We start from the raw sequence: 27,009 nt of genomic DNA, 5'->3' as shown, positions 1-27,009 counted from the left end.
TACGAAATAGTGAGTGCATTTTGACCATTCCTTATTTTTCTCAGTGAATCAATAGTTCATTGGGGGTAGTAGTTTACAATCCTCTTATTGCAAACTGTACTAAAATTGTATTAATAATAAGGCATATAGAATTGTATAGCCTGCCAAATCCAAAGACTTCCGTTTTGTACCATGGATCCCTTGTTATGTAAAAGGTATTTTCCATGTTAGAATTGTATGTGTCACTTTCAAAAGCCTTTTGTTAATTCTCCTTTTTATTTGCTGTTTCATAGCCCTGTGATGTTGAAATCTTAGTTTGGGTATTAGAGAATATATAATAATTATTGTCTTTTTATATAATGTTTAGTTTATCTTTTTTTTATTTTTTTTTCAGAGACAGAGTCAGAGAGAGGGATAGACAAGGACAGACAGACAGGAATGGAGATGAGAAGCATCAATCATCAGTTTTTTGTTGTGACACCTTAGTTGTTCATTGATTGCTTTCTCATATTGCCTTGACCGCGGGCCTTCAGTAGACAGAGCAACTCCTTGCTCAAGCCAGCGACGCTGGATCCAAGCTGGTGAGCTTTTTGCTCAAGCCACATTAGCCCGCGCTCAAGCTGGCAATGTTGGGGTCTCGAACCTGGGTCCTCAAGCTCCCAGTCCGACGCTCTATCCATTGCGCCACCGCCTGGTCAGGCTATTATCATTTTTGAAGCAGTGTTGTTCAATGTTAGGTTACCAAACCTAGAGTAAAAATATTATTATTGATTGGTTATAAAATATTGGTCATTTCAGTTAGTAATTATAACTAAATCTTTAGAATTTGAGACACAAATATAATAGGAAATAGTTTAAATCCTTTTCTCCCAAGTGACCTATAGAATTAGAAAGCTCAGAATTTCCATTATGGGGTGTTGGGCAGATAAAATATATTATGCTCACTTTGTTAAAGATGGCGCTGCCCACGTGGAGGCCGTCACCCTGGTGATATTAATGTGTGTTGGGGGTGGGCTGTGGGAAGGCAGGATTCTTGTAGCCTGGAGCTTGGTTTTGGGATTAAGCCTTTCCCACCCTTTTTGATGTGGGGTGGTGCAATCCCATTATGCCCCAGATAAGTGACTGTGTTAGAGACTTCCCTATTTTGTATATTGGATTAAAGGTTTTGATTTCTACACTATAAAATGGGGCAGAACAGAAGCTTGTGCTCTTATTTCCTGAGATTAGCATTAAGAGGAGAGAGGAGAGAGCAGAGAGCAGAGAAAGGCCACGTGGAGGAGGCCAGGAGAAGCAGCTAAGATGGTGGAGTGTTGAGTGAGAAGCCAGTTTGTGCAGGGAGAAGGAAGGAGATGGGGAACAGAGGTGAGTAAGTCTGGTGAGCTAGAAACCTTTGATTCTAGAAACTCGGATAAATCAGTAGCTTTATGAGCACTGAATGTGAGTGGGTTTTGGAGCCCAGTGTGTGTTTTTACTTGCCCGCTGGGTGCAAGCTAGAATTAAAAATGATGGCCCATCAGTTTTTGACTCCGTTGTTTCTTTACCGACTGTCCGAATCCAATGCGAACCTGCATGGGCCAGGCTGCTATGATGGTGGCTGTGCCTACTGGTTTTACATTGGGGAAGCCTCAAGCCCTAGCGGGACTGTTAGAATCTGTAAAACAATTGAGACCACCTCAAGAAAATGTTTCTAATTGTCTAACTTAAGTAAGATTCTAGCTCCCAAGCAAGTGAGGAAAATTTAGACATTTTCCCTCAGTTTCTGTTAGTCAGGATCAGAAAAGATACAGAGCCAGTCAACTTAGCCTTTACATAGCAATCAGCTATAAAAATTAGAAAAAAATGTATAGTAAAAATTTTAAAAAGTAGCATCATCAGCTGCTAAAAATAAATGAGTAAAACTAAACATTTCAGAAGAGACTTGACTCCTCCCTCAATCACATAACTCTGCCTGGTTCCCAAGATGGCTGGTTAGTCAAATGGGTAAGATCCCCAAAAGAAGGGACAACCTAAGACAGGCACAGTTGAAGGGGGGCCATAAAGAAAAAGCTTAAAATCTAGCAAAGGTGAGGTTCAACCCTCACCCCAACAATGCAGGAGCTTGCTCCCCTGAGATGGTGTCTTTCATCCACTGACCAGGACACAAAAAGAAGGAAGACTCACTAAAACTTAAGAAAAACCAAACAGCTGAAGATGCTACCTAAAACCACTGGGGCTTCTAGAAAATTTTTGTAACTTTACTAAAACCCTTATTGCTAAAGGTTTATTCGCAACAAATTAGAAAAAGATTTTGCCAGCAGGAAAGGAATAATGAAAAAGGCCACACTTAGAATCTATTACAGAAGGCATAATATCTGAGTGTTTAATTTATGTCCAAGTAAATACTAAGCAAAGTAAGGAAATTGTGGGGGGAAAAAAAGAAAGGGAAAAAGGAGCTTTCCCAAGTAAACACTTAAAAATAGACTTTAATAATAAAATAATTGACAGATGCATAGAAGCTTTTCCTACTGAAAGTGGGGCCACAGTGACAGTTGTTAGAAAATTGCTGTGTGGAATTCTTTCCAGATTTAGCTTGCCCATTCTAATGTTAGGCCTGCATTTCTGTCCAAAATCTCACAGCTGGTAGGAAGGAAACCCAATATTAGGAACTAATTTGAAGTTATATTGTGCCCACAGGCCCCAAAGGTTCAGGGCAAATAGAACACATAAATCAAATCATAAAGGAAGCTTTAACCAAATTCATTTTTGAAACCGCTGAGAAGTGGCCCTCCTTAGGGCAAAGTGTACCCCCTATAGAGAAAAATTTACAGCTTTTCAAATAATGTTTGGAAAACCCCCTCCTTACTACCAAAACTCAGAGAAGAGATAAAAGCTGAGTTAAGTAACCACTCCTTTCTTAAGTACTTGCAGGGTTTACAGATTACTCAGCAGGCTGTTCAAAAGACTATCGGAGAGGCGCTTCCAGCACTGCCAGGAGATCCAGTACATCCTTTTCAGCCTGGGGATTCAGTCTGAGTAAAGAAGTACATCACCCAAGGACTGACTCCCACATGGGCGGGTTCACACATCATGATCCTGACCACTCCCACTGCTGCCAATGTAGAAGGCATACCCACCTGGATCCACCATAGTCGTTTGAAGCCTGCAGTCCCAAAGAGACACCTTTGAGGACAGCGGAGACTGACCCCACCAAGCTTTGTAAGTTAACCTTGAGAAGGACGGCATGCCCTGCTCCAACCACAAACCGGAAGCTGGTTGGTCTACTCGTGGCTAATGCATGAAGAAACTCACTAAGGACCTCTTTTAATTAGACTTTGAGGAAGAAGGGAAACTGGGATAAAAGGAAAGCCAGCTTGGCTGTCACTAAAGGTTAAGTTTTTTTTAATTCTGACTAAAAAGAAATTGTATAATTTTAGTAACTAAAGGTATAAGGTATGAAAACACTTTTGAAAGAGAAAGAAAGAAAATTTATAAAATTAAGAATTTATATAAATTACAGAAAATTTGTGCAGGTTGTAAGAAATAAATCAATAGCATTTGTTTCTTCAGTAGACTGTATTACTATTAATAAAAACATCAAGTCTACCTGATAAATATCTGTTGCATGTTATAGGCTGATATTCCTACTCAACAGCCTCATGTACCTTGTTAAAAATGAGTCAAATATTTGACTCAGGATATAAAACCAGTGGGGAATGTGGTAAGGTGCCAGAGAACTGTAAAACTTAGTATTGGCAATGCCATTTTAAAGAAGAAAAGCCAAGCTTTCTCTCCTGTCTTTTTTTTTTGAAAATGGAAGGAAAAAGATACAGAAATACAAGGACATTTATCCTGACTTACAAGGACACCTGGATCATTTAGTTTTAGTTCTCTGAAAGGATTAAGGTTATCTGAAGAACTTCCTTTCCCTTTCAATAAGAGACAAAATTTACATACCACCCTACACTGATTTTGGCTCTCCCTCCCTTCCTGGAATCCTGAGATTAACATGTACCTCTAGGCAAAGAAGAAAAGATAGACACTAAAAGGTTTATGAGTGTATTTTAATATGTAAAATGACATCACCATTGTGTTACATTGAAAGTTTTAACGTCTTTTATAAATCCCCTATACAAATGTTATAAGCTTGTTAACGATTGTGTCATGCCCCACCCCCCAGCCTGTATGTGGTCAAAGGGTATATAACCAGCCTCTGAGATACATTTGGTGCTGCACAATGTGGGTCTGTTATGCCCCGTGTCAGTCATATGCGGCCGGCATATTAATAAATCTCCTCCTTTTAATAAAACCCTTCAAAATTCATCTGGACTTGGTGTCTCTACGTAAACCCGTGAAAGTGAGGTACAGTACTTTACAACATTTGGGGGCACGGTACTTTACAACACAGTCATCTGAAGGTTTGAGGTAAATCTACTTCCAAGATGGCTCATTACATGGTTGACAAGTTGATCCTAGCAATTTGTGGAAGGTCTCAGTTTCCATGTGGAACTCTCCACAGGACTGCTTGAGTGTCATCATGGTATGGTGACTGACTTCCCCCCAGAATGACCACTCAAAAGGAACAAGGTGAAAGGGTGCAATGCCCTTAGACAAACCTTAGAAGTCACATGGCATCACTTCCATCACATTCTGTTGGTCACATAGACCAGCCATGACTCACAAAGTTGTGTATATCAGGTGAAGATCATTGGGGGTATTTTAGGAAGCTATCACATTTCATATGTTGGTTTTCCTTTTTGTTTTAATATGATTTATCCTGGAGAATCTCTACATATCATTACATAGCTGTATAATATTCTATTGCAGTGTTGGGCAAATGAGTTTGTTAAATTTGTATTTTTTTGTTTGCTCACTTTTATTGTTAAAAAATGGTGCTGGGTAGCCACATGTGTGTGCTTGCCCTTAGAGTAGGGCAGTTGATTGCAAAATGCAGATTGCATTCCTGCTTGGAGGGGCTATTGTTTTGCTAATGTTTGCTGGAAGAGGGGTCTTTATGGTCCTAGGAAGTTTTGCAGAGAGAGAGAGAGAGAGAGAGAGAGAGAGAGAATGCAGAGTGCTGAAGAAGCCATGTTTTGATGTTTTGCAGAGAGAGAAGGTGTGCAAATGGGGAACCAGAGCTGAGGGCTTTGCGAGCTCTGCTAAGACTGGTGGGGCCTTTGATTCTAGGAGAAACCAGAGAAGATTCTCCTGGTTGTGGAACTGGAGAATATGTTAGGGCTTTGGGAGCTCTAAATGAGAAGGAAGTGGTCTTCCCTGTGTTTGCTTGTCCACTGGTGCAAGACTTTAATAAATGGAATGGCTCCACTGTTTCTTTACCATCTACCTGAATGCAATGAGAACCTGCATGTGAATGGCCACGATGGTGGCAGCCTCTGGCTGTACATGCGGTTTATACCAGCTTATTCTACCATTCTTCTATTAAGAGATATGTGTTGTTACAGTAGCTTTCTTTATTTTGTTTTGCTATTATAATAAGTGCATAGCCTGGCACTTATGTCCTTTCATTATGTGTTCAAGTTTATCTGCAGGAGACAGTCCTAAGAATTACAATTTTCAGTCAAAAGATGAATACATCTATTTTTGATAGAGATTGCCAAAATTCTTTCCACAGGAAATGTGTGACTTTGACCTTTCATCAGCCATGTATGAATGTACATGCTTTAACACAGCCTTGACAGTACTGTGCTGTCAAATTCCAAACTCTTTGCTGATATGGTTGATAAGATATGTTATCCCAATAAAGTTTACATTTGCATTTCTTTTATTATGAATAAAGTTATCTTTTTAGATGTTCACAATGTGATAGTGAATTATTCCTGTCGATTACCAATGTTTTCTGATGCAGTGTGAAACTTTCTCTTCTGTATTCTTATGCTATTAAGGAGACCAGCTCTTTGTGATAAGATTTGCATATTTCTTCCCAGCTTGTTTCCACTATGGTGTTGTTTGCCTTGCAGAAAAGAGTTATGATGTTTTTTGTTGTGTGTTCTGTTTCCATAGTATATCCTGCAATAGTCTACAGCTATGTAAAAAATAAGGATCTTTTCTTTATAGTGATATGAAGAGATATATCCAGGATAAATCATGTTAAACAAAACAAAAACAGGAAAACCAACATCCATATTCCAAAAATATCAGTTTTATTTTATGGCTTCTGGAGTTTCAGATATGTTTAGAAAGGCTTCCTCATTCCAAAATTAAAAAGAATTCACTCATGTTTTCTAGCACTTATACGGCTTTGTTCACATACACTTCTGAGCAATCTGTTGTATAGTAAGGCATATGCTGTGAGAGATTGATTCAAATTTTTAACTGTTTTCAAAATAACTACAGGTAGTTCCAACACCAATATCATTTATTTAAAAGTCCATTTTTGGCCCTGGCCTGTTGGCTCAGTGGATCGAGCGTTGGTCCAGTGTGCAGATGTCCCAGGTTTGATCCCTGGTCAGGATACACGTGAGAAGTGATCATCTGCTTCTATCCCGCTCTCTCTCCCCCTTCTCTCTCTCTTCTCTCATAGCCAGTGGCTGGATTAGTTTGAGCATTGGCCCCAGGCACTAAGGATGGCTCAGTTGGTCCAAGTGAGCGTGGGCCTCAGGTGCTGAGGATTGCTTGATTGATTGAGCATCAGCCCCAGACAGGGGTTGCTGGGTGGATCCCAGTTGGGGCATATGTGGGAGTCTCTCTATCTCCCCTCCTCTCACTTAAAAAGTAAAAGTCCATTTTTGTTCCACTGACTAAACATTCTTCTATATTTTTATTTATTTGATTTTCTATTCTATTCTATTTCTGTGTATTCATGCCATTATCACACCATTTTAATTTTTAAGCTTTAAAATACATATACTGCTCACAAAAATTAGGGGATATTTCAAAATAAATATGAAGCTATAAAATATCCTCTAATTTTTGTGAGCAGAATATATTTCAATAACTGATGTGGCTAACCCCTACATTGCTATTCCTTTTATGGCTATTCATTTACCTCTTCATGTAAATTTTACAGACAGCTAGTCTAGCTCAATGAAAAACATACCCTCATCATATTAAATGTATACATTAGGACCTGTGGGATGCAAAGAACAATCTTTGGAGGAACATCTGAAAAGTTCCCTTGTTCTCACAGAAACAGTCCAAGCTCACCCTCTTTATTAGGAGGTAGTCAAAACACATCACATTCCTGGTGCCAGCCTTTAAAGCTGGTACCACCTGGAATGCAAAATTGAGAAAAACAAAGAAACAGAATCTTTGATTCCACCTGGGACATGGCTACGTATCCTAAAGCTGCTATGCTACTTCTATATTTCTCCTTTATTATTTAAATAAATTTGCACAGGATTTTTCCCCCTTGCAACTAGAAACATCTTAATATAGCAGATGAAAACTCCTGATTTATCACAGAGAAACTTGAAAATTTGGAACAGATTAGGTTAAACTAAGGTTAAATTCATAGTTTTAACAGAAGTCACTGTTATGTGTATTTTACTCAGAGGCTGCAACAAACTCTTCATGAGCCAAGTTACAAGAGCATGAACACTTAATCTACAACTTTAGCAGAAATAATATTCACAAAAAAGAAGCCTATTACTGGAATATACATATCAGTTTGATCGAAAGAGTCACTTGTTTTCCTGGCATAATTATTACTAGAAGTCCCTCACTTTTAAGTTATCCTGACTCTAAAACATTTTTTTTGGACTTGAATAGTTTTATCTTTAGAAAGATAACAGTAATAGAAGAAATACCTGAAGACCTCTAAAAGTCAAAAGAATTCAATCTTGAAGCCCTGTGCCTGGTTTTGGAAAACAATGGTACTAGGGAAAACGCCTGTGCCTACAAAGAATCATTACATGTTGTTTTCATTTTAATGTTATTGTAATATCCTATCTATTGAACTGCTGCTTTAGAGAAAGACACTAAGGGGTTATTTGTAGGAAGAGTAATGCAATTCTTTTTCTTTTTTTTTTTAGCGAGGCGGGTGGCTAGACAAAGACAGAAAGGGAGAGAGATGAGAAGCATCATCAACTCATAGCTGCGACACCTTAGTTGTTCATTGACTGCTTTCTCATATGTACCTTGACTAGAAGCTCCAATAGAGCCAGTGACCTCTTGCTCAAGCCAGAGACCCTGGGCTCACATAAGAGACCTTGGGCTTCAAGCCAGCGACCCTGGAGTCATGTCTATGACCCCACACTCAAGCTGGATGAGCCCGTGCTCAAGCCAGCAACTTCGAAACCAGAGTCCTCAGTGTCCTAGGCTGGCGCTCTATCCACTGCACCACTGCCTGGTCAGGCAAGACTAATGCAATTCTTACAAAGAAATAGTAGGGAGCAAGATTTGAAAACACTGGTAGGTTCTGCATTAAATACATAGATATTTCTTCTATCATTTGCCACCATGTCTAAAATATCACTGTAGTCCAAACTCATTTGGGTTCTAATTTCTTTAGTTCTTGATTAAATTGGGCTAATATTGCACAAACTATTAATGACAATACCTGATCAGAAGGGAGTTGGCATTGGCATTTGGAAGCACAGCCCCAAGGTAGGAGCAAGACTGAGTCAAGAAGAGATGAGGGGTACCTGGTGCTCAGCAGAAGCTGAGAAGTCGGGCTCTGCTTAAGGCATCTATGGAAAATCTTAGTATCTTAAGAAATACCTGTCATCTGTACCTTTGTTTTCCAAAGCAGATGATTCTACCTTAAAAGTCATAGCTGATGCTTATTATTGCCTGGTATTGTTTTCAAAGACACGTGTGTTAATTTGGCTTTATGATGCTGTGATTTTGTCCAAACACACACACTGATAAAATGACGTTCAGGGGTAAGGCGAACATATAACCTTGTTCCACACAACATCCATGTATTTTCAGCGTCTTTCCACACAGATGAGGTAGGGCTGCGGTTGCAATGTCATTCCTAACCTGGGCTTCAGATCTGGAACCAGTTCATGGGGAAAATGCAAGTGAAACCGCTGAAGCAATGCTGTAAAAAACAGGAACATTTCCATCCGAGCCAGCTGTTCTCCAAGACAATGTCTTCTTCCTAAACAAAAACAAATCAGACATTATCATTTTTTAAAGTCCACATATTTATCAAAATTTATGTCGAATATGTGGATGCTATTCAGGAAATCTGGAATTTAAAAAAAGTTAGAAGAGGTTATTCTTATTGAACAATTTTCCTAAACTCCAAAGAATAGAATTTGGCTTTTCATCTCCCAGAATCTATTTCTTTACCTTCTTTGGTCAAATCATAGACTTTTATAAACTTATTAATCTATCCTCCAATTTCTGTGCACATTGCAAGAGAGCCTAAAATATGCCATGAAAGATCTAACTCAGTGTGACATTTTGTTCTAGATTCAAGAGAAGGTAATTTCATTTCAAAGGCTAAATGTGTACCCTTCCCCAATGAAAGGATGCTTCCAGTCCCTCTTCCTTGGGTCTGGTAACCTGGGTACTTTTTCACTGAGGAGCAGTACTTTTGGGGATAAGGTATAATAAACTGACAGCCAAGAGAGCTAGGTTCTATTTTCACTTCAAAGTATGAGTCATTCCCCTCCCTGGATCTCAGTTTCTGAAGCTACTCGTTACTGACCTTCTAGCTCTTGAAAGTTTTGATTATAAGCCAAAAATCAACATGCAAAAAAAGTTTCAGAAGAAGTCAGAGCTCTCAACAGTTTCTAGATACTAAATGAAAACTTGCTTATATTGAGTAGAAACAATAGTTAATGATTTCTAATCAAACTATTCTCTCCTGTAAGATTCAATGCTGTTTTCAGAGTTGGAACATATAATTCTACAACAGAATGCTTCAGACTAAAATGTTTTACTGATGAACCATCATTATACTTTGTCCTAAGGTTATGCCCCTGTGAAAGTTATCTTACCTAAGGAAAATGGAACAAAAGCTTCCTTCTTGGAAAAATATCCACTGTTGTCCAGAAATCGCTCGGGATAGAATATTTCTGGGTCTCTCCAGTACTTTTCATCAAAGTGTACAGAATAAAGATTTGTAATTACTGTTGTGCCTTTAGGAATGGTATAACCACGTACAACTGCATCTTCAGAAGTTGCATGGAAAATCCCTAATGGCACTATGTTACAGAATCTTAAAACTTCATGCAAAACTGCCTCAGTATAAGGCATTTTGCATTTGTCATCCCAAGAAGGCTTCCCAGTGGGTCCCATAATTAAATCGATCTCTTTCTGAACTTGTCCTGTTAGAGAAAAAGTGTTTTTAGTTATTATATCTAATATTATATGTAATGCAATTTGCCTTTGCAACAAAACAGGGAATAACATAATAATAAGTCCATTATAATAATGGATATACTCACATTCAGATTTTTCATAATTTGAGAGTTCTATTTAAATACATATACCATATATCTTATACTACCAGTAACAATGCTCTAACACTGTTGTGAAAAATGCATTAAAAGTAATAAAAATCAAACTTAGAATTGGAATAACATCTCACCCTCAGCAAGGAAAATAGTAAAGAATAAAACTTGAATGAAAACAACCAGAGTCAGTTCCCAGCTCTGCCACTTCCAGTAATGAGGTTGGGGACGTCAGCCACTCTACTTTATCCTTCATTTATAGAAGAGACATAATAAAACTTATCTCTGAGATTTTTATATGAATTGAGATAATATGTTTGAAAACTCTGTATAGCTACTAATATTTTCTCAGTTAACTCAGGAGTTCCTAAGTAAAATGCTTTGTACACGGCTAAAAATCCTAAAACATGTGTGAATCCTAAATTTAAGTTCAGACCTTGAGATCAAGAGAATCCTCACCTTGAATGTTAGGATAAAGGGCCATGAAAAGAATTGCCCACCGTAGCACATTGGTTGTAGTTTCGGTTCCAGCAATGATGAGTTCACCCACGGAGAAAATCAGGTTTTCTTTGGAGAAAGTAGATGATGGGTCATTTTTACCTTGATCCATCTCATCTAAATAAGCATCAACAAAATGTTGAGGTAACTGCGGCTTTCTGTTGACGGAAGCTTTTTCAATAAGCCTGGAGAGAAAATCATAGACCACAGCAGCATTTCTAAACAGCTGTTGATGTTTTCCAAAAGGTAAGAGGCCAATCCACGGAAAGGCGTTGTACAGGAAGGCGGTGGCACTGGCAGCTAGTTCCACATTTTCACTAAATAACTCAATCATGTGCTGAAAATCAGTGTCTTCATAAGTGAATCGTTCTCCAAAAATTATCAGATTGGTTATGTTTGAAACAGCATTTGTTATTAATTGCTTAAAGTCAAAAGGTCTACCTTTGTATGTTTCAATAACATCAATAAAAAATTTGGTTTCTTCTAAAATTTTAGATTCAAAAGACTTTTGGCCATATCCGAAACAGCGAAAGCTGTTTACAGCTAATCTTCTATGGTCAACCCATCCTCGGCCATATTTGGAATTGAGTAAGCCTGAAAAAACAAAAAAGGTAAAAAATTTTAGCATTCCTACATCCCTGTATCTAACAGCTAAAAAGTCTATGGAGAAAAAAAAAAAGATGAATAGTCATTCTTCTCCAAATTATCTTTCTATAAAACTAAAGCTAGACCCAGTAGATAAGCCCTATTTTCTGCTACTCATTAGCCACAGAGTATTATAAACATATAAAACTTGTCTACTTATCATCTGGGGACAGGCAAAAAGGACCCATAATTTTCCCATCACAAGAAACTGGACAGTCTTATGTAATTCAACCTGGATGAACTATACCCAGATGACTTTATTATCCATCTTTCACTATAATTTACAAAAGACAAATGACTGCATGTTCTATGGATAAAATTTTATTTTGGACTAAACAAACACCTGAAAATCATATTTCTAGAAAGAGATATTTTCTGCTTTAAGAGACTAGATTTTAGAATATAAATTTCTTTCTGTTAAATGTATATGTTACCTAAGATAACTCTGGAAGAGATCAGGGTGGCCTGAATGAAGTGTCAATGTAGTGAAAATATTTATACTTAAGCCAAAAAGAAAGTATTATGGTTGAATGTTTGTGTCCCCACAAAATTAATATTTTTTTTAATTTTAACTTTATTTTATTTATTCATTTTAGAAAGGAGAGAGAGAGAGAGAGACAGAGAGAGAGAAGGGGGGGAGGAGCAGGAAGCATCAACTTCCCATATGTGCCTTGACCAGGCAAGCCTAGGGTTTCGAACCGGCGACCTCAGCATTTCCAGGTCGACGCTTTATCCACTGCACCACCACAGGTCAGGCAAAATTCATATGTTGAAGCCTAACCCTCAATATGATATTAGAAGGTGGGACCCTTGGGATGTAATTAGGTCACCAGGGTAGAGCACTACTGAATGCAATAGGTGCCCTTATAAGAAGGGACAAAAAAAGAGATGATAGCTTTGGCCAAATGAGGAGGCGGGGAGAAAGCAGCTGTCTACACGCCAGGTAGCAGGTTCTTTCCAGACACCAGATCTGGTGGTGCCTTGCTTTGGACTTTCCAGCCTCCAGCTCTGTGAGAATAAATCTCTGTTGTTTAAGCCACTCAGTCTATGGTATTTTTGTCATAGCAGCCCAAACTAAGACAGAAGGTATATATGAAAATCAAATTCCCAGTGTTGATACTTCTTGCCTTAAAATTTCTGAGTCTCCATACTATACTCTGCCATTCTGATATGGCTTCTGTGAAATATTTTTCCTTTAAATTAACTATAAAGAGAAAAAACATCTTTAGTACTTATATTTATGAAACATGTATTTTACTCAAAATTTCATTCATAACTGGTACACAGGCATACCTATGGGGAAAATGTCATGTTCTCTTAACTACATGCGGTGCTTATGTAATCTATATTCCAATAATGGTTGTGTAACAACTTATTTATTTTGTTTTTTGTGTGACAGAGACAGTGAGAGAGACAGAGACAGGGATAGATAGGAACAGACAGACAGGAAGGGAGAGAGATGAGAAGCATCAATTCTTTGTTGCAGCTCCTTAGTCTCCTTAGTTGTTCACTGATAGTTTTCTCATATGTGCCTTGACCAGGGGCTCCAGCAGAGTGAGTTACCCCTTGCTCAAACCTGCAACCTTGGACTCAAGCCATGACCTTTGGTTTCAAGCCAGGGACCTTTGGGCTCAAGCCAGCAACCATGGGGTCATATCTATGATCCCATGCTCAAGTCAGCGACCCCATGCTCAAGCCAGCGACCCCATGCTCAAGCCAGTGAGCTCATGTTCAAGCTGGCAACCTTGGAGTTTCGAACCTGGTTCCTCTGCATTCCAGTCCGACGCTTTATCCACTGTGCCATTGCCTGGTCAGACTGCAACAATTTTTAAATATGGAGCTTCTGATAAAGTTAGGTAAAGATAAATGGGTCTTTAGTACTGTGCAACAATCTTATATTCCTATATTTTATTCTCTTTCCATACTCCCACATGACTATTCATTTTTTAACAGATACTCATTCATCGTGTCTTTATGAAGCACCTACTATGTTTCAGGTAGTATTCCAAGTGTCACAGATATATCAGTGAACATAAAAGACACAAGATCCCTACTCTCATTGATCTTACACACAGTTAAGAAAGGCAAATGAACAAATAAAGTATATAGCAAGGAAGCAGATACAGGATGGTCAGGGAAAGCTGCACTGAGAAGGTGTCATTAGTAAAGACAAGGAGATGACAGAGTAAGTCAAGCAGATATCTGGGGAAATATCACTGCTGGCAGAAGGAAGAGCTTATGTAATGTAAAAGCACTGAGAGGAGAGCAAGCCCTAGGGAAAGGTATACATACATATAGGATACGTGTACATGAAGGTACAGAGGTGCCTTGTTATTACCCTACACTAACTAGCCAAGTTGTGTGCTTGAACAACTCCTTCCCAAACAGTGGGCTAATGGTGGCTCTGATTTCTCAGAGTTCAATGCATATGTATCTTAAAATAACAGATAAAGCCTGACCTGTGGTGGCGCAGTGGATAAAGCGTCGACCTGGAAATGCTGAGGTCGCTGGTTTGAAACCCTGGGCTTGCCTGGTCAAGGCACATATGGGAGTTGATGCTTCCAGCTCCTTCCCCCTTCTCTCTCTCTCTCTCTCCCTCTCTCTCCTCTCTAAAAATGAATAAATAAATAAATAAAAAATAACAGATAAAGTTTTCTATTTTTATTTTATTATTTTTTGAAAACCTTAAGTTGAAGGCTTATTTTATCTTTATTATAAAAATAGTCCAAGCTATAAATGTATAGCTTTGAAAAATATATAATATCTATTTTGCCCCAAATTATCCCTCTGATCACAATTCCAGTTTTGTAATTTCTTTAAAGATCTTCTATTATAAGAGTGGTATAATTTTCTCTTTTGTATAATTATAATGATGATTTAGAAGATTATTTCAGAGGTTAAAATTTTATTTTTATTTATATTACTGTTTCCAAGTATCATTATATACTGGCCTAAGAATTTGGCCTTAAAAAACTAGTTTTCTTTGCATTAGTTGATTTGCTTTGTGATGTGACGTATGGTTAATTTTAATTTTTTTCTTTTCAGTCAATGTCTTTTTTAGTCTAAGCAAGGCATTAATAAGTTTTTCATTAAAATTAAGTGTGAGCACTGGCCAGTTATATCAGTTGGTTAGAGCATTGTCCTTAAACACCAAGGTTGCAAGTTTGATCACGGGTCAGGGTAGAACAGGAAGTGACCAGTAAGTGCACAATTGGGTGAAACAACAAATAAATGCTTCCCTCTCTTTAAAATCAATCCATAAAAAAAAATTAAGTGTGAAGCTCTCATTAAACTGGAGAATATTGGACACATTATAAAAACTCTTACACTATTGTTGCTTTCTCCTAGATAGTTCTGTTAACTTTTAGCCTTTCTACCTTGTTGAATATAGAATCATTTAACACTGATCAACATTGAACCATATAAATACCACAATTCTTCCTTTTCATGTCATATTGATTAGTAGTTGACAAAATGAGGTGCCCAAGAACTTTGTTTTTTATAACTGCATTTAATTTATATTGCAAGTCTTTTGCTACTGGGTGGCACAGACTTGAGTTTATACAAATTCAGTTTTCTTGGCCTCCCCAGGATTGCATTAGAATTTTGGGAGTCATAAGTTCATAGACTCATAGTGTCAAGTTACAGGATGTAGTAGGAGAAAGCATCTGGTTGTCAGTGAGTATCTATACTGTCATCCACTGAGATGTCCTGGTTCCTTTCTAGCCTTCAGTCATTGGTCACTGTGAGACCAGTACTGTACCTTCCCACCCTACCCTGTTGCTCCCATCATTAAAGCCTCTTTAAGACCCTGAAAAGAAGAAAGGAAGAAAGAAAGAGAAAGGAAGGAAGAGAAGGAAGGAAGGAAGAGAAGGAAGAGAAGGAAGAGAAGGAAGAGAAGGAAGGAAGGAAGGAAGGAAGGAAGGAAGGAAGGAAGGAAGGAAGGAAGGAAGGAAGGGAGGGAAGGAGGAAGGAAAGGAGGAAGGAAGGAAGGGAAGGAAGGTTTTTCAGGTTTTATAATATTATAAGCAAAGTGATGGTAAAAATGTTACCAAGTACCCAAGTCTGGCTTTCAAAGGCATTTTTGATTCATGTGTGCATGCATGTGTGTGTATTCCAAACTTGTTTCACAAAACCTGTATTTATTAGTATTAATTCTTTCAAACATTATTTACAATATAAGAACTGGACTACAACAGAATTAACATGTAACTAAAATAGAGAGGATGGGAAAAGTAGATTTATAGTTGCTTATATAAAAAATAATACATTAATAAATACTAATACAAGAATCAACTGTGTTTCACATACTCACAACTGTACACCTACTTTTTTACCCACCCCTGTATGACTGTAATGGAGCCTAAAAGTCCTCAACACTAGGGTTTGTAGCCTAAACTGATTAGCTAGTGAATACTTTCCTGTTAGTCAGTACAACAGAATCCTAACTCTATGTGCTAAATTTACACAAAATAAGAAATGTGATTTAAAACAGTTTAATAAATCACTAAGTAGGTAAAAATAACATACCTCCCATTTTTGTCATCTTCATGAATAAAGGAAGGCATGGTCTGTCTGCAAAAATCTCACTTTGATGAACAAGGCATTCCTTTACTACATCATAGCCATTTAGAACCACAGTTGATATACCTCCAAGATCTAAACTGAAGATCTTTCAGAAAAAAAAACAACATTTAAAAGGCAAAATGTATGAAGAAATATAACCACAGAAATTAACATGTACTAAGCCAGCTCTCCCAGATTTGTTACTTCCCTGAAAATGTTAGTACTTATTCAACTGACAATACCAGTATTTAGGTATTTAGAGTGCCTTCTCTCTACAAGGCCTATCAAACACTGTGATTTCATTATGTATTCAATGCCTGAAGACATGATTTTTAAAATGGTATAATGGAAGGAGTACCAGACTCTGAACGCCTGGGTTCTAGTTTAAGCTTTGCAATTAAACAGATATAGAACCCTCTGCAGAACCCTCACCTTTCGGGGCATCAGGGCTGCCACAGAAAATACTGTACTTGATTTAGATCAGGGGTAGTTAACTTTTTTATACCTAGCGCCCACTTTTGTATCTCTGTTAGTAGTAAAATTTTCTAACCGCCCATCAGTTCCATAGTACTGGTGATTTACAAAGTAGGGAAGTAACTTTACTTTATAAAATTTATAAAGCAGAGTTACAGCAAGTTAAAGCATATAATAATAATTACTTACCAAGTACTTTATGTTGAATTTTCGCTAAGTTTGGCAAAATAAATCTTTATAAAACAACTTACTATAGTTAGGCCCTGGCAGGTTGGCTCAGTGGTAGAGTGTCGGCCTGGCGTGCAGGAGTCCCAGTTCAATTTCTGGCCAGGGCACACAGGAGAGGTGCCCATCTGCTTCTCCACCCCTCCCCCTTCCCCCCTCTCCTTCCTCTCTGTCTCTCTCTTCCCCTCCCGCAGCCAAGGCTCCATTGGAGCAAAGTTGGCCCGGGCACTGAGGATGGCTCTATGGCCTCTGCCTCAGGTGCTGGAGTGGCTCTGGTTGCAACAGAGCATTGCCCCTTGGTGGGCATGCCGGGTGGATCCTGGTCGGGTGCATGCGGGAGTCTGTCTGACTGCCTCCCCATTTCCAACTTCAGAAAAAAAATACACCCCCCCCAAAAAAAAACACCAATTACTATAGTTAAATCTATCTTTTTATTTATACTTTGGTTGCTCTGCTACCACCCACCATGAAAGCAGGAACTCCCACTAGTGGGTGGTAGGGACCAGGTTGACTACCACTGATAGATGTTCTTTTAAGATGCATTCCAACTGAAAACATTCAATGATATCTAGGAATTTCCTTTTATATCCAAGATGAATGGGAAAGCAGTACCATCTCCATATCATTTATTATTCCAGATTTAGGTAGGGAAGGAGATTATCAAATGCATCAGAGATTAACTTTGAGGTATAAACATATTACAGCTAGGCCCATTTGTATACAGGGCCCTGAACTCCAAGAAGTTAGCAAAGAAGGCCCTAAGGCAGTGGTTCTCAACCTTTCTAATGCCATGACCCCGCAATACAGTTCCTCATGTTGCGGTGACCCCAAACCAAAAAATAATTTTGGTGGCTACTTCATAACTGTAATTTTGCTACAGTTATGATTCGGAATGTAAATACCTGATACGCATTATGTATTTTCCGATGGCTTTAGGCGACCCCGCCGGGGTTGCGACCCACAGGTTGAGAACCGCTGCCCTAAGGGAATATGACCTTGGAAGAAAGTTTTATTATGCCTATTTTATAAATGAAGGATAAAGTAGAGTGGCTGACGTCCCCAACCTCATTACTGGCAGTGGCAGAGCTGGGACCTGACCCTGGTTGTTTTCATTCAAGTTTTATTCTTTACTATTTTCCTTGCTTATCTTTGCATTCCACGGAGAAGGTAGCACTGTACTCCCACTGGACTAGTCCCTTATGGGCCTGGCTATGAGGTGTGACATTGTAATTGAACCTGTGGTAAGGCACATGAGAAGCTCCAACAAGGCACGGCATGGAATTCTGTCTCCCCTTCTCCTTAGCTGAGGGATCTCCGTCTGTGCCTATGTGATGACTACTGTTAAAAGGAGACAACAGGCTCAGAATGGAATCATTTGTGCTAAGCCCCATGTCAGCAAAACAGGACTTAGTATCTAAGTTAACTGAAGTTTCAGCCTCCCCTAGGAGGTAACCTTTAACCAGTGAACCTGCAATTACCTGTTCAGCACTAGATAGCTAATGTACTGGGGAAACGTCTTTGTTCCCCTTAGAAGGGTGATTTTGCCTGAAACAATGCATTCCTTGCTAATAATTTCCTTTTCTCACCTCTTCTCTGCCTTATCCCCATCCTCTCAGGCATTGGCTGAGAGCTTTTTAGAGCCAAAATACTAATTCAAACCTCACCTCTGCAAACAGGTAGAGCAGATTTAGATATGGTTCACACTACTTTGGAAAAACAACAAAAATCAGGGGGCTTGACAGAGAATAGAAGTTCAGCAGTAACAGTGGTAAAAACCTCCAAGTGGTAACAGAATTAACCAGCTGAACAATGGAGTCTTTAGCACAGGAACCGGCCCTGCCAAATGAGCAACAGGCACATCCTTAACTTGGAGAAGGAGAATGGACTGCCTGCCACAAGCAGCAATATTAGTCAAAGTGGGAGTGGACGAGTTTCAGCTGAGCAAAGGTGGGGCTTTTTCAGTTCCCAAGGCGGTAATGAAAGGTCTGAAAAGGAGTATTTTACCCAAAAGTGTAATTTTAGCTGCTGTAGAGGAAAAACTCCTCCTCCTAGGTGTCTCCTCTACTCCCAATATTCTACTTCTACTACACTTCCAAGACGGGTTGTGTGGGTTTTCCACACATCAAGCAATTCCGGGACAACTGCTGGGTGCCCTACAATTTAACTGAATTCTGACACTATCGACCTGGAGACAGTGTCAGATTTCACATGTTATATATAGTTCAGTCCCGCAAGAGTTCTCCTCCGCTTCAGATGCCTATCGTAAGTCCAGGTTGTCTACCTGTGTTTCTCACCAAAAGGCTATAAATCAAAAGGCCCATCTGCTTCTCTACCCCTTCCACTCTAGCTTCTCTCTCTCTCTCTTCTCCTCTCCTTCTGCAGCCATGGTTCGATTGGCCCCGGGCACTGAGGATGGCTCCATGGCCTCCACCTCAGGAGCTAAAAAATGGCTCTGGTTGCAATGGAGCAAGGGCCCCAGATGAGCAGAGCATTGCCCCTAGTGGGCTTGCTGGGTGGATTCCAGTCAGGACGCATGTGGGAGTCTGTCTCTACCTCCCCTCCTCTCACTAAAATAAAAATAAATTAATTAAAAAAAATAAAAAGGTGGTGTTAATGAATAGGCAATGGGCCCTGATGGAGGCAAAAAAATGGACTGATGATTTCCCAAGGATGGTAAAAGACCCTGGGATTGAAAACTGTGTTACTATGAAGGCAGAACAAACAGGGGAGTCATTTCATAATAAAGCTGTTCGTCTGTGGACACTAAGGATTGTACAAAAGCCAAGGAGAAGCCATGCTTGAGAAAATTGTTATACAATCCATATTTACTAAAAAAATTGAGATGTCCCTCTATTTGAGGGTAAATCTGAGTAAAGTATTACTAGAACTAGTATCTATTCTGCATTAAGCTGTTCTCAAGGACTTTGGTAAATGTTTGTGTATAAAATTGGGAAAACTTATCCTTAAGCTGTTTTGATCTATGAAATGATGCAAGATTAAGTTTATATGTTCTCTTCTTTAGTCAGTAACTTTTAGTAGTACTGTGTTATGAGCTAGTTCTGATGCTGGCAGAGATAGAAAATAGGAACACATGAAATACTTAACTTACCTTCTAGAAGTAAGTCTATAATCTTTAAATCTCTTACCCTCCCTCAAACCAGCTCTACTCACAATTTTTCACTATCTCAGTTAATGACCACTCCATTTATCCCTCAAGCTACTCAGGCCCAAACTACCCATGTGTGGGGCAGCTGTGTTAGGCCTGCTCGCAGGGTTACCAGCTGCAAGCACTCTGCCTGACTGTTGTGTGAGCACATGGCTGAGCCACATGTGTACGGTCCATAGCAGTGGTAGTCAACCTGGTCCCTACTGCCCACTAGTGGGCATTCCAGCTTTCATGGTGGGTGGTAGCAGAGCAATCAAAGTATACATAAAAAGATAGATTTAACTATAGTAAGTTGTTTTATAAAGATTCATTCTGCCAAACTTAGCAAAAATCTGACAAAATACTTGGTAAGTAATTATTATTATATGCTTTAACTTGCTGTAACTCTACTTTATAAATTTTATAAAGTAAAGTTACTTTCCTACTTTATAAATCACCATTACTGTGGAACCGGTGAGTGGTTAGAAAATTTTACTACTAACAGAGATACAAAAGTGGGCGGTAGGTATAAAAAGGTTGACTACCCCTGGTCTATAGGCTATGGGTGTTTGCGCTCAGAGGAACTGTGGATGGTGGACTGCCTGCCTGCCACTGTGAGGGGCCATTTTTGCTGTTTGTTTGCCTGAGAAGGTTTTCCCCTGCCTGTGTGCTTGTCTGCTGTTGTGAGACTTTGTTGAATGGCCCAACGCTTTCTGGCTCTGCAGTTTCTCTACCGTCTGCCCAATCCACTGTGAACCTGCAGAGCCTCGGCCACCGGCATTACACCATGAGCTGCCCATGTTGACTCCATTTTTTCTTTGCCAAACCCACATCACTGCTCAGTAGTCATGTTGTTTCGACTTTCAGAATATAAACAGAATATGACAATTTCTTACCACTTCTATCACTGATACTCTAATCCAAGCCACCTTCATTTCTCTCCTATGCTATCAAAATAGCTTCTTAATTTGTCTCTTTATAGGTGATTCTCAACAAGGCATACTCCAGCTTCAATGACCTTTGTACTTGTTATCTTCACCTGGAATGTTCTTCCCCTAGATATTCCTATAGCTTGCTCATTCATATTATTTAAGTCTTGACTCAGATGCCTTCTTTGCAGTGAGGCCTGCTTTGACTGGCCCATTTAAAATGTCACACCTTAGCATTCTCCATCTCCCTTATCCAATGTAGTTTATAGGCAGTCCCTGGGTTATGAAAGAGATAGGTTCGAAAGGTTTGTTCTTAAGTTAACTTTGTATAAATGCAACTTAGACAGATGTTTGTCTTAACATAGAATTTATTTTTACCTTTCTGTGCATATAAATAAACATTTTCAAACCTACAGAACTTATCTCATTCATAACCCGGGGACTTCTTGTATTTCATACTCTGAACTAGAACATATTATATAATTCACTTATGTTTATATTGTCCATCTTGCTACGTTCCTCCTATCCCACCTGGCAAGAATGTAAGCTACACATGGGTAGGAAGTTTTCAATCTCTGTTTTGGTCACTGCTTTATCTTCACACCTAGGACAATATATAGCACTTCATGAAAACTGACAAATATAGGTTGAATTAGTGAATAGTGGTGGAGGCATACAATTAAGCAGATTATTACAACACTGTGGATTAAGTGCAAATACAGAGGAATGTGAAAAGTGCTGTTGAGGAAAACTGATAATTGCCACATACTTTTTAACACTTGCTTGAGCTGTTTTCTCATTTGGAATGCTTCTTTGACTACTGTACTATCCAAACCATACCAAGTCTTTAGGGACCATCCTCAATGAAGCTTTTCTTGGTTCATTCCGTCTCTCCTTTGAGCCACCACAACACGTGCTTAGAAGCTCCCATGGCACTTATTTAATACTACCTTAAACCAGAAACATTCATTTTCTTGTTTTCTGTTTGTCTGCAAAATTAAACTCCTTAGAATCAATGATTTTAAGTCTTTCATTTTGAATCTTCCATAGAATCTTATTTTTGTATTTTTTTTTTTGGTATTTTTTCTGAAGCGAGAAGCAGGGAGTCAGAGACACACACTCCTCCTGTATGTGCCGAACTGGGATCATCCACTTGGCAAGCCCACTAGGGGGCGATGCTCTGCCCATCTGGGGCGTTGCTTCTTTGCAACTGGAACCATTCTAGTGCCTGAGGCAGAGGCCATGCGCCTGGGCCAACTTTGCTCCAATGGAGCCCTGGCTATGGGAGGGGAAGAGAGATAGAGAAAGGAGAGAGGGAGGAGTGGAGAAGCAGATGGGCACTTCTCCCGTGTACCCTGGCTAGGAATCGAACCCGGGACATCCACATGCCAGGCTGATGCTCTACTGCTGAGCAAACCAGCCAGGGCCCATAGAATCTTGTTCAGTGCCTTGAATAAGGTCTCAATAAACGGTTACTACACAAATAAATTAATAAGTTGTCAACTCCACTTGCCGTAATTATTTTATTGTCCTATATGTATGACCTGCAAATGATCTCTAAAAACCACTTGTTTACCACTTTCCTAACTAGGGAATGCTTCTCAAAATCTGGATTAAGATTAAAGTCACTGCAGAATCTTATTCAGAGTGAATCTCCAAGGAAATGGCAATTCTTGATGTGGTACATATCTATTTAAGATTGCCTTTAAAATGAAGGACTGGCTGTCTTCCTTTCAAGAATTACAAAGGAGAATTGAATTCACAGACCTCATAATAGTAGATGTCACTTGAAGTGATTGTCATTTCTCATAAGCAATTTTCAAGTCCAGGTTTTTCTCTGTGTGCACACATCTCCAAATTATAAAGTAAGATAGTGTAAAAATAAGATTCCATTTACAAAAATGCCCTATAAACAACTTTCTACAATTTTCCAGAACTATAGGAGATAATAGTCTATTCCTACTTTCAAAAAGGTATAGTATACCTGTATAGTGTATTGACAACTAACATTAACTTTGAGACTTTGTTAGAATTGAGAACACCTTTAAGATAATGGGAAACCTTTGGCGGTATTTTACAACTAGATAAAGGTCAAATGCTGCTGTAGTTTAAAGAATTAATAGGTGGTAGTCAGGCAAACACTCTTCAGTGCATACATCTTTTTCATTTTTGTTCCTTTTTTTTCTACTGCTCTTGGCTATTAAAAGAGTTTGATTTTACCACCTCCAGTAAAGAGCCCTCTTTGTAAAGAACCATGGTGGCCTCAAATAGCTGCACCAACAATAAAAATGTTTACTCATGCTAAATTCTTTAATATAAATACATTGAACCAAATCTACCTATCCCAAGATAAAATTTCCAGCATGTTTCTAATTTAATTTGTAATCTATTATGATAGCCGACTTAGATTACCACCTTCCAGAAAATAATGTTCACTGTAAATACAACATTCCTTTCAGTTCAACTCTTTATATATAGAAAAACATATTCCTGTTCTGCAAGACACCATTTCACAAAATCAGTTTAAAAATGTTTGAATTTGTAGGCTTAATTGTTCTGTAATCAATGACCAAGACCATTTGAGAAGCACTTACCTGTTGTCAGTTATTATTATTATGCACTCACTATGCGCAGGAGAAAAATTAAGAAAGTAAAAGTCAAATTTTATCTAATGAAAGAGGACTCAACCTCTAGTCTCATGCTCTCACATACCATTTCTCTAGAATATTAGGATGCTTTGTACCAACACAGCAGAGATCAAATATATTAAATGAAAACACACTCAAATCTTGGGAGAACTTAAGGGTGAAAAATAAAACTTAAGTATTGTTTGCTTTTCCTAAGGCCAGCTTCCCTTTGGCGATATAAACCATCAGTGAGCTGCAGAAACCTAGAATAATTCTTGTCAAACCTGGTTTAAATAAGGATTTAAATCCCAACCTGAAACACAGTTGCCAACAGCCCTGCTGTACTGATCCTTCAAAGTACTCATCACAGTTTGTGATGGCCAATTACACTGCCAGGGCCCATAGAATCTTGTTCAGTGATTTTCTTTCTCTCACTAGACTGTAACTCCCTGATGTTGGGCATGTTTGCCTCCTTCTCCTCTTCATCCCTGGCACCTGGCAAGAGTGGTTTGTTGTGCACATAAACGAACAAACTCAAAGCAGGTGAGCTCGGTTAGTGCCAGTGCTCTGGAACTTCTGCCTCCTCCTCAAATCAGGGACCCTTCCAAACAGAAGATTGAGTGCTGGCCCTTTCCCCTGCCAGTGAGCAGCTGTGTGGCTGTCTGCAAATTCATGGCTATTTCTGGGTGCAGTTTCCTCCTCTGTAAAAGGGGGGACCAGGAGACCTCCCCCTGGGGCCCTATGAGTTTAAAGGAGTCCATTTATTGGAGGGAGGCTAGCCCACCGCAGTCACCGTCTGTCTCAGGATGTGCTATGAGGCTGCTCCCCGCCTGTCAGCACGACTTTGCAGGATTCCGCAGCGATTTTCATTCATTCAGTCATTCATTCATTCTTTCATAATTTACAAGAGCCCATCTCTCGGCCAGGGCCTTTCCAGATACTTGTTAATTCTCACAGCAAACACCTAGACCAGCTGTCCTCAAATGCAAACATCTAATAAGAACCTTCCATTAACCATTAACTTCAGTCCTAGAATTCAGATCCTACTGTCCCTGGAGGCCGTGGGCTGGAACCTGGGCTCAAACTTGTCCCAACCAGGGCAGTACCCATAGGCCCAGCGCAACGGCGGGCGCGCCAGGAGCCCACAGCGCAGGCGCGGGAGCCAACCTGGGCAGCTCAGGGGGCCGGAAGATCCCGCGGGGCGTCGGGCGGCTGGGGGTCCCGCCTGGGCGGGGTTTTCGGACGGGGGCGCGGCTTCCAGGACTTCCCCCGACGCCGGAAGTGGGTTTCCCCTTAAGCCTCGAACACCGAGAGAAGTTCCGACACGTCCCGGCCAGGGAGGCAACCAGCCCACCCGGGAGGAGGGCCCGGCCCTCCCTGCCCGCGGTCCGTCGGGCTGTACCTCGCCGTACACCTGGCTCTGCTTTCTCATGTAGACATGGGCGAGCTCGGCGGAGGCGGCCAGGGAGTAGATGTTGCCGATAAATGGCAGCCCCGGCGGGCCCGGCGGGAAGTTCTTTGGCCGCCTCTGTTTCAGCAGTTGGCGGACCCCCAGCGCGAAGAGCAGCACGAAGAGCGCGCTGCCGAGCGCCGCCGCAAACGCCCCTGCTACGCGAAGTTCCCACATGGCCGGGGCTGGGGCCTGCGAACCCCCTCCGCCGTGGGACCGGGTTGCTCCTGCTCCGCCGCACCCCATTGGCCCGATAGTCTGAGGTTCCGCCCCAGTTTCAGGGCCATTGGCTGGCTGAGTGTAGACCCCGGGTCAGTTACTTCTGTCTCCCTAGGCTCAGAGTACGCTGTGCAAAGTGCGGTCCTTTGGCTGGTCAAGCTCCAGCCCGAGGGAGCACCGAGCCTGGGGCCCTTTTGCAGGGTATTGACATTAAGGCATTGAGTAGCACAGCCTCTCTCAACTGGGCCAGGCAGATCCTGCCTCCCTTGAGGCCAGCCCTCCCTGAGGGTGTCATTTTAGGAACCATGTCTACGTATTTCAAACTAGAAAAGCTGGAGAGTTTATCAACATTGCAGTCTTTAGCCGAACCTGATAATCTTCAGGATATCCATTAGAGAATTGTTCTATCAATATAAAAATCTTACTAATCTTTTCCTTTCCTAAAGTCTCAAGGTATTTTTTTGTGTTCAATCCCTTGAAAATATGTCATTACACAATACTCTGCTAATCTGAATTAATTACATATCTTTTCACTCCTTCCTGGTATTCCCATATTGGTTACTTCCTGCAATCAGAGAGGACTCTAGTCTGCAGTTGCCCAGGGATCATACTTAATATTCAAGCGTTCTGTCTCCACTACCTAAAATTAAGCAACTGATTGCCTATTTGCTATTTCTGTATCTATTTCTGTTTTCTTCTGGGCAGTTCCTTGCAACACAGGACCTACTGGGCATGAGACTCTTCTAACACCTGCCCCTAATTGTGATTCAGCAATAGCAAGAGTGTTACGGTTCTCATTAGCTTAAGGCTTATTCATACAACACATTTATTGAATGTCTACCATGTAGGGGTAACCTAAGCAATGGAGATGTATAGGTGAAAAGAACAAGTCCCTACTCTCCTAGAATTTACATTTTTCTGAGAGGAGGAATACATACATAAATACTTTTAAATAATCATAAGCAAATGAAAAAAATATGTTATAGGGAATGCCTGAGCATGGTGAGATAATTTAGCAGGTTAAATGTCAAAAAATGTCTCTTACGGAAGATGACATTTGAGCTTAGATAAAGAAGGAAGTGTGTTTCCTACTGTTGCTGTAATAAATTACCACGAATAACGGCTTAAAATGGGTCGGGAACCTATGGCTCGTGAGCCAGATGTGGCTCTTTTGATGGCTGCATCTGGCTCTCAGACAAATCTTTAATAAAAAAAATAATAATGTTAAAAATATAAAACATTCTCATGTATTACAATCCATTCATTTCCTACCGCTCATGTTCATGGTTGCGGGTGGCTGGAGCCAATCACAGCTGTCCTCCGGGACAACACCAAATTTTTATTGGATGATGCGTAATGTACACAGGTCATTGTATGGCTCTCACGGAATTACATTTTATAAAGTTTTATTTATTTTATTTATTTTTTTTAAATTCATTTTAGAGAGGAGAGAGAAAGGGAGAGAGAGAGACAGCTGAGAGGGAGAGAGAAATGAGAGAGAGACAGAGAGAGAAGGTGGGGAGGAGCTGGAAGCATCAACTCCCGTATGTGCCTTGACCAAGCAAGCCCAGGGTTTCGAACCGGCGGCCTCAGCATTTCCAGGTCAACGCTTTATCCACTGCCCCACCACAGGTCACGGAATTACATTTAAAAATATGTGGCATTCATGGCTCTCTCAGCCAAAAAGGTTCCCGACCCCTGGCTTAAAACAACACAAATGTATTACCTCATGGTTTATGAGCTCAGAAGCCCAGCGTGAGTCTTCCTGGGCTAAAAGCTAGGTGTTGGTATGGCTGCACTCCTAGAGGCTTAAAGGGAGCACCAGTTTTCCTGCCTTTTCCAGTGTCTAGACTGGCTGCCCACATTCGTTGACTTGGGTCTCCTCCATTCTTTCATTTTCAAAGTCAGT

At 40.1% G+C, this 27,009-nt stretch overlaps 1 protein-coding gene across 1 annotated transcript; it reads right to left on the bottom strand.

Annotated features, from left to right (window-relative positions):
- Positions 1-6,867: 6,867 nt before the first annotated feature.
- On the bottom strand, positions 6,868-25,095 carry CYP2R1 (cytochrome P450 family 2 subfamily R member 1). Its single transcript, XM_066365452.1, has 6 exons — positions 24,834-25,095; positions 15,996-16,137; positions 10,782-11,414; positions 9,867-10,196; positions 7,663-9,019; positions 6,868-7,632 (listed from the first exon to the last, which is right to left on the bottom strand). Exons 1-5 carry the CDS (start codon positions 25,056-25,058, stop codon positions 8,844-8,846), a joined length of 1,506 nt encoding a protein of 501 aa, XP_066221549.1. The 5' UTR covers positions 25,059-25,095; the 3' UTR covers positions 6,868-7,632; positions 7,663-8,843.
- Positions 25,096-27,009: the final 1,914 nt, after the last annotated feature.

The sequence above is a fragment of the Saccopteryx leptura genome, chromosome 1 (assembly GCF_036850995.1).
Source record: "Saccopteryx leptura isolate mSacLep1 chromosome 1, mSacLep1_pri_phased_curated, whole genome shotgun sequence".
NCBI classification, from domain to species: Eukaryota; Metazoa; Chordata; class Mammalia; order Chiroptera; family Emballonuridae; genus Saccopteryx; species Saccopteryx leptura.
The sequence above is the reverse complement of the archived record's forward strand: the minus strand, read 5'-3'. Positions and strand labels throughout refer to the sequence as shown.

What these genes read in the sequence shown, in the direction of transcription:
- CYP2R1 (XM_066365452.1), bottom strand. Translation starts at nt 25,058, where the DNA reads ATGTGGGAACTTCGCGTAGCAGGGGCGTTTGCGGCGGCGCTCGGCAGC. An exon ending in AGAGCCAGGTGTACGGCGAG is followed by an intron (nt 16,138 to 24,833) that starts GTACAGCCCGAC and finishes TTTTTCTGAAAG; the next exon opens with ATCTTCAGTTTAGATCTTGG. An exon ending in CCTTTATCCTAACATTCAAG is followed by an intron (nt 10,197 to 10,781) that starts GTGAGGATTCTC and finishes TTTCTCTAACAG; the next exon opens with GACAAGTTCAGAAAGAGATC.